Source organism: Orbicella faveolata, unplaced genomic scaffold, assembly GCF_042242905.1.
Source record: "Orbicella faveolata isolate gen_17 unplaced genomic scaffold, um_ofav_v1 contig_24, whole genome shotgun sequence".
Lineage (NCBI taxonomy): Eukaryota > Metazoa > Cnidaria > Anthozoa > Scleractinia > Merulinidae > Orbicella > Orbicella faveolata.
The window spans coordinates 27,970,351-27,986,523 of record NW_028301552.1 but is presented as its reverse complement, the minus strand read 5'-3'; the positions used below and the strand labels follow the sequence as shown (position 1 = coordinate 27,986,523).

The window sequence follows — 16,173 nt, the reverse complement described above, 5'->3', positions numbered from 1 at the left end:
ACCTGTGTTTAGACGCTAAGGTTACCCAACATATAAAGCCATGATCACACTAGTTAGAGAAAACTAACACCCCCCCCCCCCAAAAAAAAACGAAAAATGACCTGTTTACCATAACCCGTCAAATGTAGTTGTTAAGATCACCAGATTAAAACATGTATTCGTGCAGTTTTGAGAACACGCCACCGGACCCGCGCGAGCCACGGAAATCGAGCCTAACACGATGAAAGGAGATATCTACTACGTTGGTCTTGAGGCAAGTGTCACATTCCCTTCTTTAGGCTCCCGGCTTATTTGAAGCTCAAACCGTTAATTAAAATGCATAATCCCGAGATCACCATCAAACAAGATTACAACCTAGCATTACTGTCGAACACGCGACACCATCAGCATCGTCTTTGTTTTGAAATCTTCGACAAGACATTTTATTCGGCTCACACGAAGATTTAGTGATTGATGCTATATTCTCGCTCTTATCATTAGTATCGGATTGTCATTCCAGCTTACAAGATTACCATTTAAGCTAACTGAAGATTAGACCTACAGCATAACACGCGGTACTCTTGTCGCTGAAACACTAGAATCGCGTTTTAACTGAGAATTTAAAAAAAAAAAAAAAAAATCCTCCACTAAACTGAGAATATTTGAAATCGCAGTGAATAAGAATTTTTTTTGCTACATTCAAGTGCATGGTTTGGATTGGTTTAGGGATCAGAGGACAAAAAAACAGAATCAAAGACTCTACAAGTGCTTTCATTGAAGTTGATTTTTAAAAAAAATCAACTTCAATGAAAGCACTTGTAGAGTCTTTGATTTTAGGACTGAGTACTCGTGCGTGGATGAAATGAAATGAAATTACGTGTCAAAACACTTAACCACAAATGCTAGTTGGAGACACAGCATATATAGAGTAAATAATTAAGTACAAGTTATAGATCTGTAGACAAAACTCTAAGAAATTTCTACAAAAATTATATTGGAATAACCCATCTACGATCTAGAAATAAAACTGGCAGATCCGTATTTATTACTAAGGTCGAAAGATCCTTCGGCCTTGCTAACCTCTTGAAATGATTCAGATTGGTTATATTTCTTGTATCCTTAGCTAGACGGTGCCATAAGGCCAGCCCAAGATTCTTAACTGAATAGGATGCTTTCCAAACGTTACCGTATTAAAGCGGGATGTTAAACATATTCAGAGTTCAGAGTACTCGCACGCCAGTTTTGATTAGTAAGAAACGAAGTAAGAAACGTTTTGCAGTGTTTTGATGAAGCTCTCCTTCAACTGGCACTGCTTTCCCCGGTTGTGATAGAAATTATACTGAGCTAATTTTTTTTTCTGCTGCTTAGCACTTCCACCCCGCAAGCAGAGCCTTCTCTTACGGTAGATATGCTTTGTAATGAAAGATAGAGCAAACGGGAGATAAAACAGGCTCTGCTCGCAGGGTGAGCGCGTCCTGCACACCTTAAAAATTTAATAACCAGAAAGTAAGTAAGATCCTTTATTTGAACACGATGAGAATAAAAGCATTACATGCTTGAGGGGTCTGTTGAAACTGATAAGACGTAGCGTAAATTTAAAAACAAAGGAATCATATATTTCAAAAAATATCTTTGTATCGACTGATTTTTCAGTCCATGTCTGTAGTCAATGTTAAAGGGCTCTCTTTAAACAAATCCGAAACCAAGCTATACACATAGAAAATGACTGCATTAGTGGGAAAGGCTCGCAGTAGAGTAGGTCCAAGGCCGGAGAATAAACCTCTTAGGCCGCTTGTCTTGTAGTTTTTTACAAAACAATCAATTGCTCCTTTGTACAGGAAAGTTCCACCATTTCCATCCGCTTGCATGCGCGACTTTATCACGTCAAACGGAAAAGTCGAAGCCCAAGCGATCATGCCGGCAAAACCGCCTGCAAAAACTGTGGCCAGCGGTCCTACTTCAGTACGTGACTTTTTCTGTGCCAGTAAATCTAGTAGGATTTCGTATGATCCAAAGTAGGTGACATAGCCAGGGATATCTCGGAAAAGGAGCGGGGTTATTCCCTGAAAAAGCCCCCTGCTTCCAGATGTGCTGTAAATCTTGCGAATGCAGTCTATGGCACCACGGTAGCGTGTGGAAGTGGTTCGCTTCACTGCCGGTAAAAAAAAGTTATACAATGATCTTAAGAAAATTAACATCGACAAGCAACAACAGAAAAATACAACAACAACAAGCAAACAAAAAACAACAGCAAAAACTATGGAGAAGCAAATCGTTTAATTGTCAAAAATTGTACTTTGGGGAAGGTCATAAAATAGTGCAGACGATAGCTGGCCGTTCTCTCTGGAATGCGCATGCGTTCCTCGTTCCAGAGAAGGACAAACACAGTAAGCAGGATAGTTTTACGCGGCAAAGTTGACTGCCACATGTGCCTCGCTCCCAGAATTTCATTACTTCCTGGACACCCTGGGACAAGGTTACTGAGTAATATCAGATGATACAGCTACAAATGGCAACGTTTCGTCTTTTTCCCTCTCTTATCTTAAACCCGGTTGTATAGAAACACTTGCTTCAACATTAGGTTGTTGTAGAAACTACACGTAGGACTTTGCTCTATTCTCTGCAACCGCTGAAGTAACAAGGTATTTGTAATTTGTCTGGTGAGGGCGACGTGACCATCGCATGTTTCATGCAACCTGCGCTTGCCTCGCTATTATTTCGAAAGTTACGATAACATGGTTGCCAAAATGTCAGATATAATAGCGGCTTCTAGCCTCACTTTACATCCGTCCTTTCCACTCTTTCATTGGAACTGATAAGTTTTCAACAAATTTTCCTTCATGGAGTAAAAATATCGTTGTGATCACAGTGACCCCAAATGTTTCTTCCAGCTTACAATGGTACTACATCAGCCATGTTAAGTTATTTCAATTTTCCCTGACTTTTCTTCAAAATGTTAATTTTTTCTGACCTTGATGAATTTTTTCTTTCCCTGACCATTTCCTGATCTGTGGCAACCCTGATAAGGTACCAATGATTTACATGATGTAAACCAATTGTAAGTCATTATTCTTTTAGTTGACGAAACCAAGTTTCTAATTTTTGTTACATGTATTTCACAGAAATATCATTATTACACCTTAAAAGAAGGCACCATCTACATACAACTTATTTTCAAACTAGACTTGAGCAGCTCAATAAAAGAAAAATAAGTAAATGAATATTGCCATATTTAGAGAGGAAGGAAAATTAGCCATAGCTGGTTTTCGTGCAGGACCTGTTACAAGGCAAGACATGGAAAACATAGGAGGAAGGGAAATTGGGGTATCCAGAGAACAACATATGGCATCAAACCGAAATAAAACCCAGGCCACGTTGGTGAGAGGCCAGTGAGCAGAACACTTCCTCTACACTGCGCCATCCCTGCTCCCAAATAAATTCTATTTAGGGTGGGACATATCTTGGTAGCCCCTAGAGTGAGAGCTTACTAACTATGTTTTCAGCAGAACATAAAGCGGTTAAATAGTATTTAAAGGAATCACTCACCTTCAGTTTGCATTTGTAGTTTAATCTTAATAAGTTCTATGGGACACACCACCCAGACCTGAGCTGCGCCTGAGGCAGCTCCAGCAATGCAAACATGAGATAGTGATGTCTTCTCATCCTCCTTAGCAGATAACATGGTTATCACATTACCATACACTCCAAATATTATGGCATTCTGTAGGGCCACGGCAGCTAGAGGTGGTGCCATCCCTTTAAACAAACCAAACACCTAATGGGCAACAAAACATGTTTTAAAACTGTGCACAGTCACTGTTCAACACACAGCGAAGGACCCAGAGGTACTAGAAAGGAGGGAAAAAGGGGTTGGGGGGGGGGGTGGGGAATTGAGATGGCCCTTCAAATGGCAGGGGGGGAGGGTAATTAAGGCAGGTCCTGTTTTGCTGCTCCAGAAAGGGGAGAATTCGCCCCCTTCTGAACCCATCTTCATTGATATACATGCACAATTTATGTGAAAGGATTATTTAAAATAGAGTGCTGCAATACAAAGTTTTCAATAAAAAAAAACATGGAAATAGTATTTGCTCCATTTAGCTGTCCTGCAATGGAAACTCTTGTCTAAAGCTTGCATTGTTCAAGTGTCTGTAGTGCTCCCAAACATGCTCTCATTTTTCCATAGCTCACTTTTAATATTCAAAGACAATAAAACTGAGGTAGATGTTTTATTCAGGTCCATTATATAGATGTATGTGTGCTTCTGATTATCCTCATTGCTCTACACAAGAGAGCATGATCATGAAGGGCAATAGAGTTAGTCCATCATAATATTACACTGCTTTTATTCTGAAGTTAGTCCCTCTCAAGTCTTTTTTCTTTTAGACATGGTGCCAAGTCCTCCCGCGGATTCTGTCACAACACATGTTGTGCGAATGTTTCCGTGTTCACGAGCAAAATCTACATCACATTTAGACTCTCCTGGGATTTCCAAAACCGGTATTGATCCATTAAACTAACTTTCTTACCCTTTACACTCTCTTGCTTTACATTATTTGACAAAAACATGGTCACCCTGTTTCAAAGATTGAATTGTCATGAATACGACTTGACACATTCAAGCACTCTGGCAGTTGATAGAGGAAATACTGGCTGCAATCAAGAACATGTAACTCACCGTTTCATGTTTCACTATGTTGAAAAAGCATGAGAATGAATTGCCTGCACCTTGCTTGGTTCCCACATTCAAAACTTGCATTCTCACCTGCGAGCAAGGAAAACTTACTGTTGGAACAATTTCTATTAGTAACTGAAGTGCACGGTGATATATATCACCTGGGATGCCTCTACTGGAGTACAAGAAAACCCTAAACAAAGAATGTTTACACAAAACAAACCCATCTTGATACAACTAAAAAAATATGTGACACCTGAAATCTGGCCACTGAGGGTATGACAGTGATAGAAGGGAAGGAAGCAGCAGGAACATGCTCACTGACGTCATTATATCAATTACCTCACTCAATTTCAATCCCAGAGACACCATGTTTTCGGTCATTGGTGACTGAACATCTGACACTCTGGACAAATTCCAAAACCTAGAACCAAAATCCTGGTTCTGGTCTGAACATGACTAATGCTAATCCTAACCACTATGACTAATGATAATCCTCGCCTTCCAACTTGATTCTTGATTCTTAGTACTATTTAAAGGAAACGTCGCCTCCGGCAACAAGGTTACATCACCTCCATTTCAGGACAGCCTTGCCTAGCTCTGTATTTCTGTCATGCATGTGCACACACCCCGTGAGAGTTCATAACAGCAGTGTCTTCTCACACTAGCCTCATTTCCAAGGATCAATCATGTCATTGTCCTAAAAAAAATGGTGAGTGCAGCAATTACAATGTACCTTCACAGTATCCATTGGCTGTGAAACAACAACTCCTGCACAACCTACAATGTACAGATCAAAAACTACTCAGTAAGAAATCTGCTGTTCTCGTATAAAGGTGAAATAATATATAAATTAACTGTCAGACTATAATTACTGTTTTTGTTGTTGTTGATTGGCTACGCTACTCACTGCTGTTCCCTGATTGGCTATGCTACTCATCATCTGTTCTGTTTTAGATAGTGAGTAGCATATCAGTATATGTGCTAGTTAACAAAATGACAGCCGCTTCGTTGCATCTTCGAAGTGTCTGTGAAGAGGATTCAGATCTATAAAGTTTTGAACGACTTGTAGATTTATACTAAGACAATTAGATTACTCACTCTCAATTTCTATGTGTGATAGAAATCTCGAGCTCATAATTTAACTGTTACATAGAAATCAAGAGCAAATAATCTAATTGTGTGAGCATAAATCTACAAGTTGTTCAAAATTTTATCTTAAATCTCTTCACTCTCATGTTCAAAATACAAAGAAGGGCGATCATTTTGTTAACAACTGCACACTGCTAGGCTACTAAACAATTAGATTATGAGCTTGAGATTGCTATCGCATGATAGTTGATGAGGGCGGAGCCCAAATGAACTACCACACGTAGAAATCGAGAGAGAATAATCTAATTGTTTTAGTATAAATCTACCAGTCTAGCCATTCAAAACTTGATCTAAATCCTCTACACAGACACTTTGAAAATGCAAAGAAGCGGCCGTCACTTTCATAACTAGCGCATGCGCACACTAGCACGCTACTCACTACCTACAACAGAATAGATAGTGAGTAGCATAACCAATTAGAGAATGGCATTCGTGATAGAACGCTAGCAGATTTATTCTAAAATAGAATAGACAGCGAGTAGCGTTAAGGCAATCAGAGAATGGCATTTGCGAAAGAACGCTAGTAAATTTATACTTATTCCAGATAGAGAGAGCACAGCCACTCAGAACAAGCAAATGCTAGTTGTGGTAAGTGGCTGGGCCATGTAGGAAAAAAGTTTGAAAAAAGGGGAAGGAACAGAACAGAAAGAGAGAAATACTCGCCCTTCCACCCTTTCATTCACTATCTGCACCCCCGCCGCCGTGCTACCATTTTACAAAACTGGCAGGTTCATAGTCGTTATCACTACGATAATGGTAATTTGCTGGGCAAAACTTAGACTTTTAAGTCCTTTTGGGCGGGTATGCAGCGTACTTCTAGTGGCGCTGCTGTTACCTTTTCAGGTAATTTCCTCGCCGGTCGTCGTCCTTGTCTGAAAGATTGATGGCCGAAGAAGGAGCTCTTACCTGCAAACCAACCAGCAATGAACTCTCGTGCAATTTCCATTGTTCAAAGAAATCCTCATCATATCTCTTTCCACAGTAATCACATTAAGTCGCAGTACTGGACCACACTCAACTCCTCTTCAACTGACCCCTCCAACACCCTCCAACTATTTGAGAGGCTGCGTTATACGTAGTCTTACATAAAGTACTAACCACGTGAGACGAGAGAGACTTGAGAACGAGGTTCTTTTGGCCTGGCCGCCAAGGCCTGGTTACTTATAGTCCGGAACGCCTGGGGTATTTTTGTCTGACACTATCTCTGTTCCCTGGGCCGAATCCTGGAATTGTTGTGCAGCGAAATGTCCAAGGTAAACTTGATATTTATATCATTCATTTATGCTATTTAAAGCTCTGATACCCAGAATTGAATAACAAAGTAAATGTTGTCGTAAATCATAAGGACTGTACAGGAGGACTGATTTGGTAAACTGGAGGCGGAGCCATTTCTCGCGTTTCTCTCCCGTTTCCTATTTCGAAGTTTCCTTCGATCGATGGGTTGATCCTCTACGGATCCAGGGAAGGGGGATACGAGACTGCTCGTGGTTTATAGTGCCTTTTTTTTCTCTCACCTTTTGAGTATAAAACGGCAGCAGGTTCTCTACTGAACCAGTAGTCGGTGTCCTTTGTTCTCTGTTCTTTGATGATATCCCAAATCCCCCTTTTGTTTTGTTCAGGACTAGCTTCAGTGCAGACTTTTCCCCGAGTTAATCATATTTTTGAAGACGGCATGGGTGCTCATTTCCGATTTTCAACTTGAGAAGAGGTTATTCGATCTGATCACTGACTTGCAAATAATGGGACTACAACTGTGAGATTCCGTGTGTTGCCACAGACCAAAATGAAATAAGGGACTATCACTAGCAGTTCAAAAGTCGCAATTGTCAAGACGGTGGTATTGGCTGAAATAGCTGTTTGGCCAGTGCAGTACAGATTTACTGCCCCCTGTAGCTATAATTTAATTATGTTAAATAAAGTGCTATCTTAAATAATGAAGTTTTTGTTATATCAAAAACACTGCTAGCTAGGCAATCATGAGTTCCATTCTTTGATGGTTCTACAATAAAACGAGTTTCTATAGGCTTCATTGTCTGGCTTAAGCTCAATGAACTTGTCTCTGTGAAAGGATCGTAGTTGATGATTGCGCCTTTTGATATATCATGGGATTTCTAAATATGCTGATTCACCACATGGATCAGGCTTCATGAAATAATGTGAGGCTAGCAGATTTCCTTGGTCATGAAACAATTTAATTCTTAATATTTCTTTTGTGATGATCAGGTTTTCCAAGTCAATCTAAATATTAAGTTTTTACTTTTGTACTAAGAAACTCAATGATACTGACTGATTTTGACTCCTGTTCACAGCCAGTGTTGTACTCCTATTTCAGAAGTTCCTGCTCTTGGAGGGTTAGAACAGGTATGTACATTGTGAATGGATGAGGTGAAACCATTTTTTATAAGTTTACAAAAGCTATGGTGTTTGAATTACATGTGCACTGTTTTGTGACCGCTTGTAAGTAGATGGGTGTTTTCATGGTAATTGTGCTGCATTTTTGTCCAAAGAATGTCTAAACTATAGGAAGTACATGTACCTTTGCTTGTACAACAAAATGAGTGATACTAGAACAATGAGATGAAGATATTAGGTGAATTGATGAAGAGATGGCAAAGTGACTAGCTACAGTAGTTTTAACTGATATTTCAAGGCATAATGAGAAGGTCTGCGAGACTTTTCAATTTTACATCACAACCTTGTGCATGTGTGATTCATTATATAACACTTGTTTCAGTGTACTTATATATGATAATTTTATTACAATACTGTATAATTGGTTTTAGTTCTCTGTTAATGAAAAATTATGATGTCTTGGGTTGTGACTTCATTCAAAGTCATGTTCATAATAATGCTACTAATAGTACTTACATGTAAAGTTATTATCAACTACAACGAAAATAGGCAGTCAACTCTGATTTACTAGCTGAAATTCCATAATAAGCAGAAGATTTGATCGACCACCACTCCGACATATTAATATTTTGTATTGTCAGAATTTTGCCAAAGAATATCTAGTCTGCTCATATACTTGTGATTTTGTTACTTGGTAATCTTCTCTTCACTGCACTATTGGTTGACCTACTCAGTGGTGCATGTCATTTGCCTTCAGCTCTAGCCTTGAAAGGAATTGAGTATGAAACACACCCAGTTCACTTGCTGAAAGATGGTGGCCAACAGGTGAGTGAGTTTCAATTTACGCTGTAAAATATTAAATGTGGTAGTTAGTTTCACTTGCAAATTAGGCACACAGTACATGCAAAGTATTGACTTTTGCATGCCTTGCAGGCATATTGAATGTAGACAATATTTATGCTCTTATTAACTGAGGGTGAGGGCTGTACTGGGGAATTAATATTGGTCCGATGTTGTGGATCGAGCACAGCGAGGTCTGTACAAAACAACGTAGTGCCAGTATATTAATTCCTCAGTGACACTTGCTGTCTTTCCATAAGAGAAGCACGCAGCATAATATTAACCACTTGTATGGAAATTGTCCATATGGAAAAATCCGGACCTTGACAGAACCAATCAAAATGCTCGGATTTACCTCTGTCAAGACTACATTGTGTAGTTTTCCAGACATGTACATGTACATGAGTGTATTATATAATCAATATTATTACATTTAGTTATCACTAACTGGATATCACATGTTCAGGTCTGTATTACTGAATAGGAATGCCATATTTAAAAAAAAAAATGCTGTGTAAAGCTGTTGCAGTTAAAAATGTTCAGTAGGTAATTTTTTTTCAACTAGGTAAATTTATTATTTAACTAGGTATTTTTTTTTTTAACCAGGTAATTTTTCTCTTACTCTGTTTCAGTCAACTAACTAAAAAGGGTTTTAATTTATGGGGTGTGGTTAAAAATAGGGGCCTGGTACTTTTAGGGGGCTCTAAAAAGGAAAGAAAAATAAAAAAAGGAGGAGAAAAATCTCATTTCCTACTCTTCTCTTCATCTCTCCCTGCTCCCACCTACTTCTTCTTCTCTTTCACTATCTCCCTATTCTACGCCTACCTCTTCTTATTTTCCTATCTAATTATTAATTTCAAAGGAAGAAGGAAATTACAAGTACCTACCGTGTGTTGAACCCAAGACCTTCAGATTACATGTCCATCTCGATCTCCACTAGACTACACAGCTCAAGTTGAAAAAATTTCTTTTTTTTCTCCTAATTATTGCTTTTTTGGGTCCCAGACTCACCTCGGTCCAAACTTAATTTATGCAGGTAAAAAAATTTGTTTTAAAATTACCTAGTTAAAAAAATATTACCTAGGTAAAAATCAAATTTACCCGAAGAAAAAAATTACCTACAACAAAGCCATCAAATTAATTGCTTCCACCAGCCAAATTAATAATGTCAATTGATATACCTACATTTAAAGTGCTTCCCAAGTGATTTCCAACCAGCTTTGAAAAGAACTGCTTACCAGTAGATCAAATCATTTTTGACCTGTGGATCTTCCCTTTAAGATCTTCTGAATCATCTGTGGTTTAATAATATGTTTTGTTTTTTGGATTTTCTTTCCCTAGCTGGCAGATGACTACAAGAAGTTAAATCCCATGGGTCAAGTTCCTGCATTAGTTATTGATGGCCACACATTGGCTGATTCTGTAAGTAACTGGTTTCATTTTGTTACACTAACAGACTATGGTAATTAGAGTTACACAACAATATTGTAATGATGATGTACAAGAATGTTGGTATAAATATATATTTTGTGTCATTAAAGATGTGTCTATTATTCATTGTGGTGTAAGATAGGACAGATGAATTTTACTTGTTTGTCTCACGATGGAGTCTCATTGATCAAGACTAGCAGTATAGCAGTCAAAACATCACGATCAATGTCTCAAAGTGACTTCATCTTTAGACAAGTGAGTAAAATTCATCTGTATAATATAATGTATATTTTCTTTGTGGTTTTCATTTGATTAAATGGTTTGATTTATTTGTTCTTCATTCAATAAGACATTGTTCTTTATCAATGAGTAAATAGACTTCATGTCGCTGTTTGTCTGCTCAGTAATAGATCACAGATGATGTCAAAATGTGGCAAGAACAAATAAGTGGCACAGTTAATGTTGCCATGGGGCTTTTTTGTCACTATATTAATTGTTCTTACCACAGACATTTTGATATCTTGTGTAGTAATGACGTGTGTGACAGTTCAGTGCAAATTATCACCTTAATGTAGAGTGGGTCTAGATCTGGCTGAGTGGTTTAAGGTGCTATATTTGAAATCTAGAGGTCCCTGGATCAATTCAGCACTATCTGGATTTCATCTTGAGTGTTGCAAGCTCAGCTTCTCGCCTCCGATCCATTGTGTAAATTATATCTAACTCACCCTGGTCAGCCTTGCATCAGATCAATGAGAATCTGAGTAGTTTTAGTTCTACATTGTATTTGCATTTTTATTTGTTTGTTTTATTACAGTGTCCCCAATAAGCAAACGGTAATAATTTATTAATAAAAGTTATCTAAAGTATTTATTGTAACTATTTAAGCAATCAAGAACACATGTTTCATTTCTAAGTGTTAATTTGTTTGAATTTGACTAATTTTTTAGTTGTTAGTTTCTTTATTTTAAATAACCTAATGGCTAAACTCTGAATACAAGCCAAATGGCCCACCACGCCAGAGCTTATCCCGGTTTGAACTTTCTGTAGCATGAAGTGACTAAGAGTATTTCTACCTCCCCCTGGATGATCTGAGATGCTAGTCCATCACAGGGTTACCCCCAGCATTAAGTTCGCTGGTACCCATTTATACACCTGGGTGGAGAGAGGCACTGTGAGAGTAAAGTGTCTTGCCCAAGAACACAGCACAATGTCCCCGGGCAGGGGTCGAACCCGGACTGCTCGATCTAGAGACGAGCGCACCAACCATGACGCTACCGTGCCTCCCACATTTTAACGTAATGGCTAGTGTACAATTGATGGAGCAATCTAAGGGTTTAAAATTTATTTTACTTATGGCTGTCTTTAAAAAATAATGTACATGTGCCCATAACAAAACTGAGCTTAATTTTCTTCTCTCTTTGCTACATTATCATATTAATCTTTATTGATCAATATTTGCAGCTGAGTATTATGGAATATCTGGATGAGACAAGACCGGATCCTCCACTATTTCCCAGAGATGATCCATACAAAAGAGCCCTGGTATAAAGGGTTGTTTATAGACATGTATATTTATTTTAATTCTAATTTTCTTTTTATTAGTTTGTTTACAAGTGTGTTTGCCTGTTTATAGTGCACAATTACTGATAGACCTGTAAGTTAACTGAGCCATAAGGAAATGAAAATCACAGCCCTTTTTTAAATGCACATTTTCCTCTCGTGACTAATGTGGGCCTCTTGGGTTGTTCTCCCCATAAAACCAAAAACCTTGTCACATATTTCCATTATCAACTGAACAGTTTCATAATAAAATAAATAAAGTGAACCTTGTTCTGCATGGGACTTTTCTGAGGTTAAAATGTTTTTAAAACACAATGTTTTGAGCAGTTTTACTGCTCTTCTTCAGGCACCGTAGTTCAACCTCAATTCTTGTTTTTCATGTGATCTAGTCACATTCCAAAATTAGAAATAATCTTTCCTTCTGAGGTTTTAGTTTCATCAGATAAAAGACCCGAAAGGAATGTGATGTTTAACAATGTTCTAGCTCTACAGAGTTCTTCTTTTTGTAATGGAGCACTCCAAGCTTTTGCGTTGTGCGACATGAAAATGGCGGCCTGAAAAGACTGTTGTGTAGGTCAAAAGATGAGTTATCGCCTTAGTTTTTGCGAAATAAATGGTGCCTGCACTAGAAGAAGCATTTATTTTAATGTGTTGGAGCTCGAGTAAAAATTTTCGTTTCAATAGCAAAACTCAATGACGGATGTTTTTGTTATTTTATTGCCGCCATGTTTGTGCCCCTCCAAAGGGCACAAACATGGCATCTCCATACAAAGCTCAATTAATTTGGGTGACACACTTCTGCGAATAATGGGCGAATGAAACACAGCAGAAACCTGTTTCTTGACGAGGTTGTTTATATAGCAATCATCTATCATATCCCAGATTGCTGAATTTATTTATTGAATGGTTACGATGTTTAGTTTTGATCACATGACTGGTGAAAACCGAGAATATGGCAGACAATGGCAGATTTTGTTGTTGACAGACTTTGTTTTCAGAAAAACTTTTAATTTCATAAATAGTATTGTACAAATAATCTTTATGGCGCAGAGAACTTGATTATGTTGTTGAACTATTTGTTTTGTCTTAGCTGATGTTTAATTTCTTGTTTAAATCTCTTTTCAGGTAAGGCAAGTCAGCCATACCATAGCTAGTGGAATACAACCGATCCAAAACCTTTCTGTCCTGGAGTACCTTGGTGATGAGAGGAAAGCTGAGTGGGGACATCACTGGATCAACAAGGGATTTTATAGTGAGTGCAAACTCAGGTCTTCCCTTCGATATCTTTTATTCCCATTTTTTCTTAACTTCTAAGTTGTGTACATGTAATTTTTTAATCTATATTTAACATTTTACAGGTTAAGTTTTAAAGGTTTATAGTATTGTAAAGTTATGTGTATTTAGGTTTACAATATTTAATTTTCACTCTAAGTTGTGTTTTGTAAATAGATTTGGAGAAGATCCTGCTGAACACATCAGGAAAATATTGTGTGGGAGATCAGGTAAGGCTTGTTACTTTGAAACGATTCGTCCAGTGCTTGGGAATATTGACTACATGTGCATATTCATTGTACATACCAATTCTGTATTTTGAGCAAGTCTGCAGAAACCATCATATTATTGTGAAGAAGCTTCTTGTGCATGGAGCTACACCTTGGCATTTTCCAAGGGCATTTGACCCAATCTCTACACAAAAGCTTAAACGTTGATCAAGGCATCTAAAGATCTTTTACTGATATGGAATACAATAGGCCATTTCCAAATTACCTTAACCTTTTCTCAAATCAAGTCTTGGTGTCCATGCTTTCATATGAAAATGAGATTTTATTTACATACAAATTGAAGTCATTACATATGAATGGTTGTGCACCAGGCCTCACTTTGATAGAGAGGCCTAAGGCAACTCGGAAATGAGCTATTGAACCCTACTATAACAGCAAGTGTATTGATCGGTGCACACTCAGTCAGGACAAGAGAATCCAAGCCATTTTAGACAGGTTAAGCTCCACTGTATTGTAAGCCGAAGCCTCCACTTTCGTTAACAATTTGGGACACACTTTTTAGTCTGTAATCTAAACTTTTTATGACTCTTATCAGTCCAACATTGGCAGAAAACATGCCAGTGTTGACTGTTGCAGCGTACTCGTTTGTTATCCCCCGCCCCCCACCCCATCTTCTGAACGACAAGATAGCAGCGGTAATAATGTCTATATCCCATCTTAGCGACAGTGCCTGTATAACTTTGTTTCTTTGTGTTGGCAGATATCTATGGCTGATTTGTGTCTGGTACCCCAGGTCTTCAATGCAAACAGGTCAGTAAACTATAGTACCAGTAGATTTGTACTGTCTCGCTTATTTCAACTGCTTATTAACTTGGGTGTAGGTCTTGAACTCTAGATATCTGGGATAGATATTGCAAGATGCATCAATTGTTACCATTTATTTTGGGTGGTGCATGAGGTCCTGAATGTGACTTAGGTAAAGCGCCGGCTTATTGGTGTAGTCCTGTCCTTATGAACACTGCAACTGCTTAAATTACTGCAAATGCTTTAATTGAGCATTGCTCGTAACGACCATATACATGACTGAAGAAATGAATGCATTTGATGCCTTTTTGGCTGGGTTAGATATTCTTTTTCATATCTCTTCCGTTCTTTTCTTGTTGCCTCTGATTTTAACAATATTGATCAGTTGTAACGATCGAATGAAAACTATTCTCCAGCAAATGTGGAAGCATTTAAATTGTTTTCAGTGAGATGTATTTCAGTTTCATAGACTCTTCGCTTGGTGCCTCATATCAGATTTTGAAACACTGCTGAATTTGTCTTTCCCGCGATAGGTTTAAAGTCGATATGTCCCAGTTTCCAACCATTTCAAGAATACACGAGGATTTGACAAAGTTAGAGGCGTTCAAAGCTGCGCACCCTTTCAAACAACCTGACTGTCCAGAAGAAATGCGAGAATAACTACGAAAGAACCCAGAAGCGCTTTACAAAATAACGTTTTTAGTTAGTTTGTTTTCCTTTGCTTAATTGTCTATCTTAGATATTTAATTCGTAAAAGCAGAAAAAAAATACCCAGTTATTTCTTCTGAACGTTTCAGGACTACATTCCCACATGCGTCTATACACATTTGCGCTGAAAGTCGCATTAGAATAATCTATCACTCAAGAAGCTTCTACACTATACATTGTACGTAGGACTTTTGGGTAAAGAAAACATCTCCTTCTAAAATTGTAGCGGGAATATTCAAATTGGGGCACAGCTATTTTTAAAAGTAAACTTAAATAAGCAGTAATAACTGCAGTGAGAGATGTTCGGCTGTACGGTGGTAAAGTGCAGGAAGATTCTAGGGCTCTCTCAAACCGACTTTTTTCGGTCAAATGTATCAGTGTTGGAATAATAAATAAGATGGCATCAGTCGGGATACTGTTGTTGTTGTTGTTGTTGTTGCTTTTGTTTTTGTTATAACCGCAGTCTACTTAACCAAATCAAAGTTCTGTTCTCCTGCCTGGTCATTTAGCTGTTTGATTTTGCATCGTAAAACTGGATTATCATTGGTTTAGAAGCTTTTAGACGGAGGTAATTTTCCGTTAATTTTTTCTCGTCGAACTTCTCCAAATGTTCTCAAAGACTCAGCTGATCTGCCAAAGGCCTCGAAGATTCAAGAGTAGACCACCCGCAAACTTCCGAAGTTGACCCAGAGCTTCCCGAAGATTGCTACAGATAATCCGAACATGCATCATCCGAAGATTCTCAAAGATTTTCGAACGCAATCGGAATTTCAACAATATTTCTGAAACTCTCCCAATATTGATACAAAGACCATGCGATGCCTTTACCGGCTGCCGCGTGTAAACCACACGCGTTTCCTTAAAGACACTTTCAAAACAAGTACGTTTGACAGGCATGAACAATAAGATAATTCGCAACGTAACAAATTCAAATAACGCGTGTTCACTTTTATTCCAGAGCTTGAAAGCTTGTTGAACAGGTTTTCAAAATTTACACAATTTATGTTTAGGTTGTGTTATTTTATCGGTGGGTTAAATGCATTTACAAACCTATTTCAAGTCTTCTGGTCTATTTAAGGCTGAACAATGCATTTTATGTATGACTATGTGGAGTAATCCAGAAGTCAAGTTTTTCGCAATAGCATCAAAGTTAAATAGTGTTCCCACTTATCA

The 16,173-nt window shown here is 38.1% G+C and overlaps 2 protein-coding genes across 7 annotated transcripts; one reads left to right on the top strand and one right to left on the bottom strand.

Moving 5' to 3' along the window:
- Positions 1–1,485: 1,485 nt before the first annotated feature.
- On the bottom strand, positions 1,486–6,892 carry LOC110065429 (mitochondrial basic amino acids transporter-like). Of its 6 annotated transcripts, none has more exons than XM_089291556.1 (5): positions 6,710–6,892; positions 5,388–5,431; positions 4,655–4,741; positions 3,526–3,754; positions 1,486–2,131 (listed from the first exon to the last, which is right to left on the bottom strand). In XM_089291556.1, the coding sequence occupies exons 1-5, from the start codon at positions 6,747–6,749 to the stop codon at positions 1,629–1,631; spliced, it is 903 nt and encodes a 300-aa protein (XP_089147682.1). In that variant the 5' UTR covers positions 6,750–6,892; the 3' UTR covers positions 1,486–1,628. The 6 variants fall into 6 exon arrangements, with proteins under 6 accessions (XP_089147682.1, XP_089147685.1, XP_089147684.1 ...); XM_089291559.1 differs by lacking the exon at positions 5,388–5,431 and adding an exon at positions 5,281–5,351; XM_089291558.1 differs by lacking the exon at positions 6,710–6,892 and adding an exon at positions 5,562–5,701.
- A 42-nt stretch (positions 6,893–6,934) lies between these two features.
- LOC110065322 (maleylacetoacetate isomerase-like) lies at positions 6,935–15,413 on the top strand. Its single transcript, XM_020772452.2, has 9 exons — positions 6,935–7,056; positions 8,113–8,164; positions 8,913–8,980; positions 10,337–10,417; positions 11,888–11,968; positions 13,112–13,238; positions 13,436–13,488; positions 14,249–14,298; positions 14,826–15,413. The coding sequence occupies exons 1-9, from the start codon at positions 7,048–7,050 to the stop codon at positions 14,950–14,952; spliced, it is 648 nt and encodes a 215-aa protein (XP_020628111.2). The 5' UTR covers positions 6,935–7,047; the 3' UTR covers positions 14,953–15,413.
- The last annotated feature ends 760 nt before the right edge of the window (positions 15,414–16,173 follow it).

Coding starts and splice junctions, on each gene's coding strand:
- LOC110065429 (XM_089291556.1), bottom strand. CDS start 6,749: ATGGAAATTGCACGAGAGTTCATTGCTGGTTGGTTTGCAG. Junction 5,432..6,709: donor CATTGCTGGTTGGTTTGCAG/GTAAGAGCTCCT, acceptor TGTACATTGTAG/GTTGTGCAGGAGTTGTTGTT. Junction 2,132..3,525: donor ACTACAAATGCAAACTGAAG/GTGAGTGATTCC, acceptor TTTTACCGGCAG/TGAAGCGAACCACTTCCACA.
- LOC110065322 (XM_020772452.2), top strand. Junction 8,165..8,912: donor CTCTTGGAGGGTTAGAACAG/GTATGTACATTG, acceptor ATTTGCCTTCAG/CTCTAGCCTTGAAAGGAATT. Junction 13,489..14,248: donor AATATTGTGTGGGAGATCAG/GTAAGGCTTGTT, acceptor TTGTGTTGGCAG/ATATCTATGGCTGATTTGTG.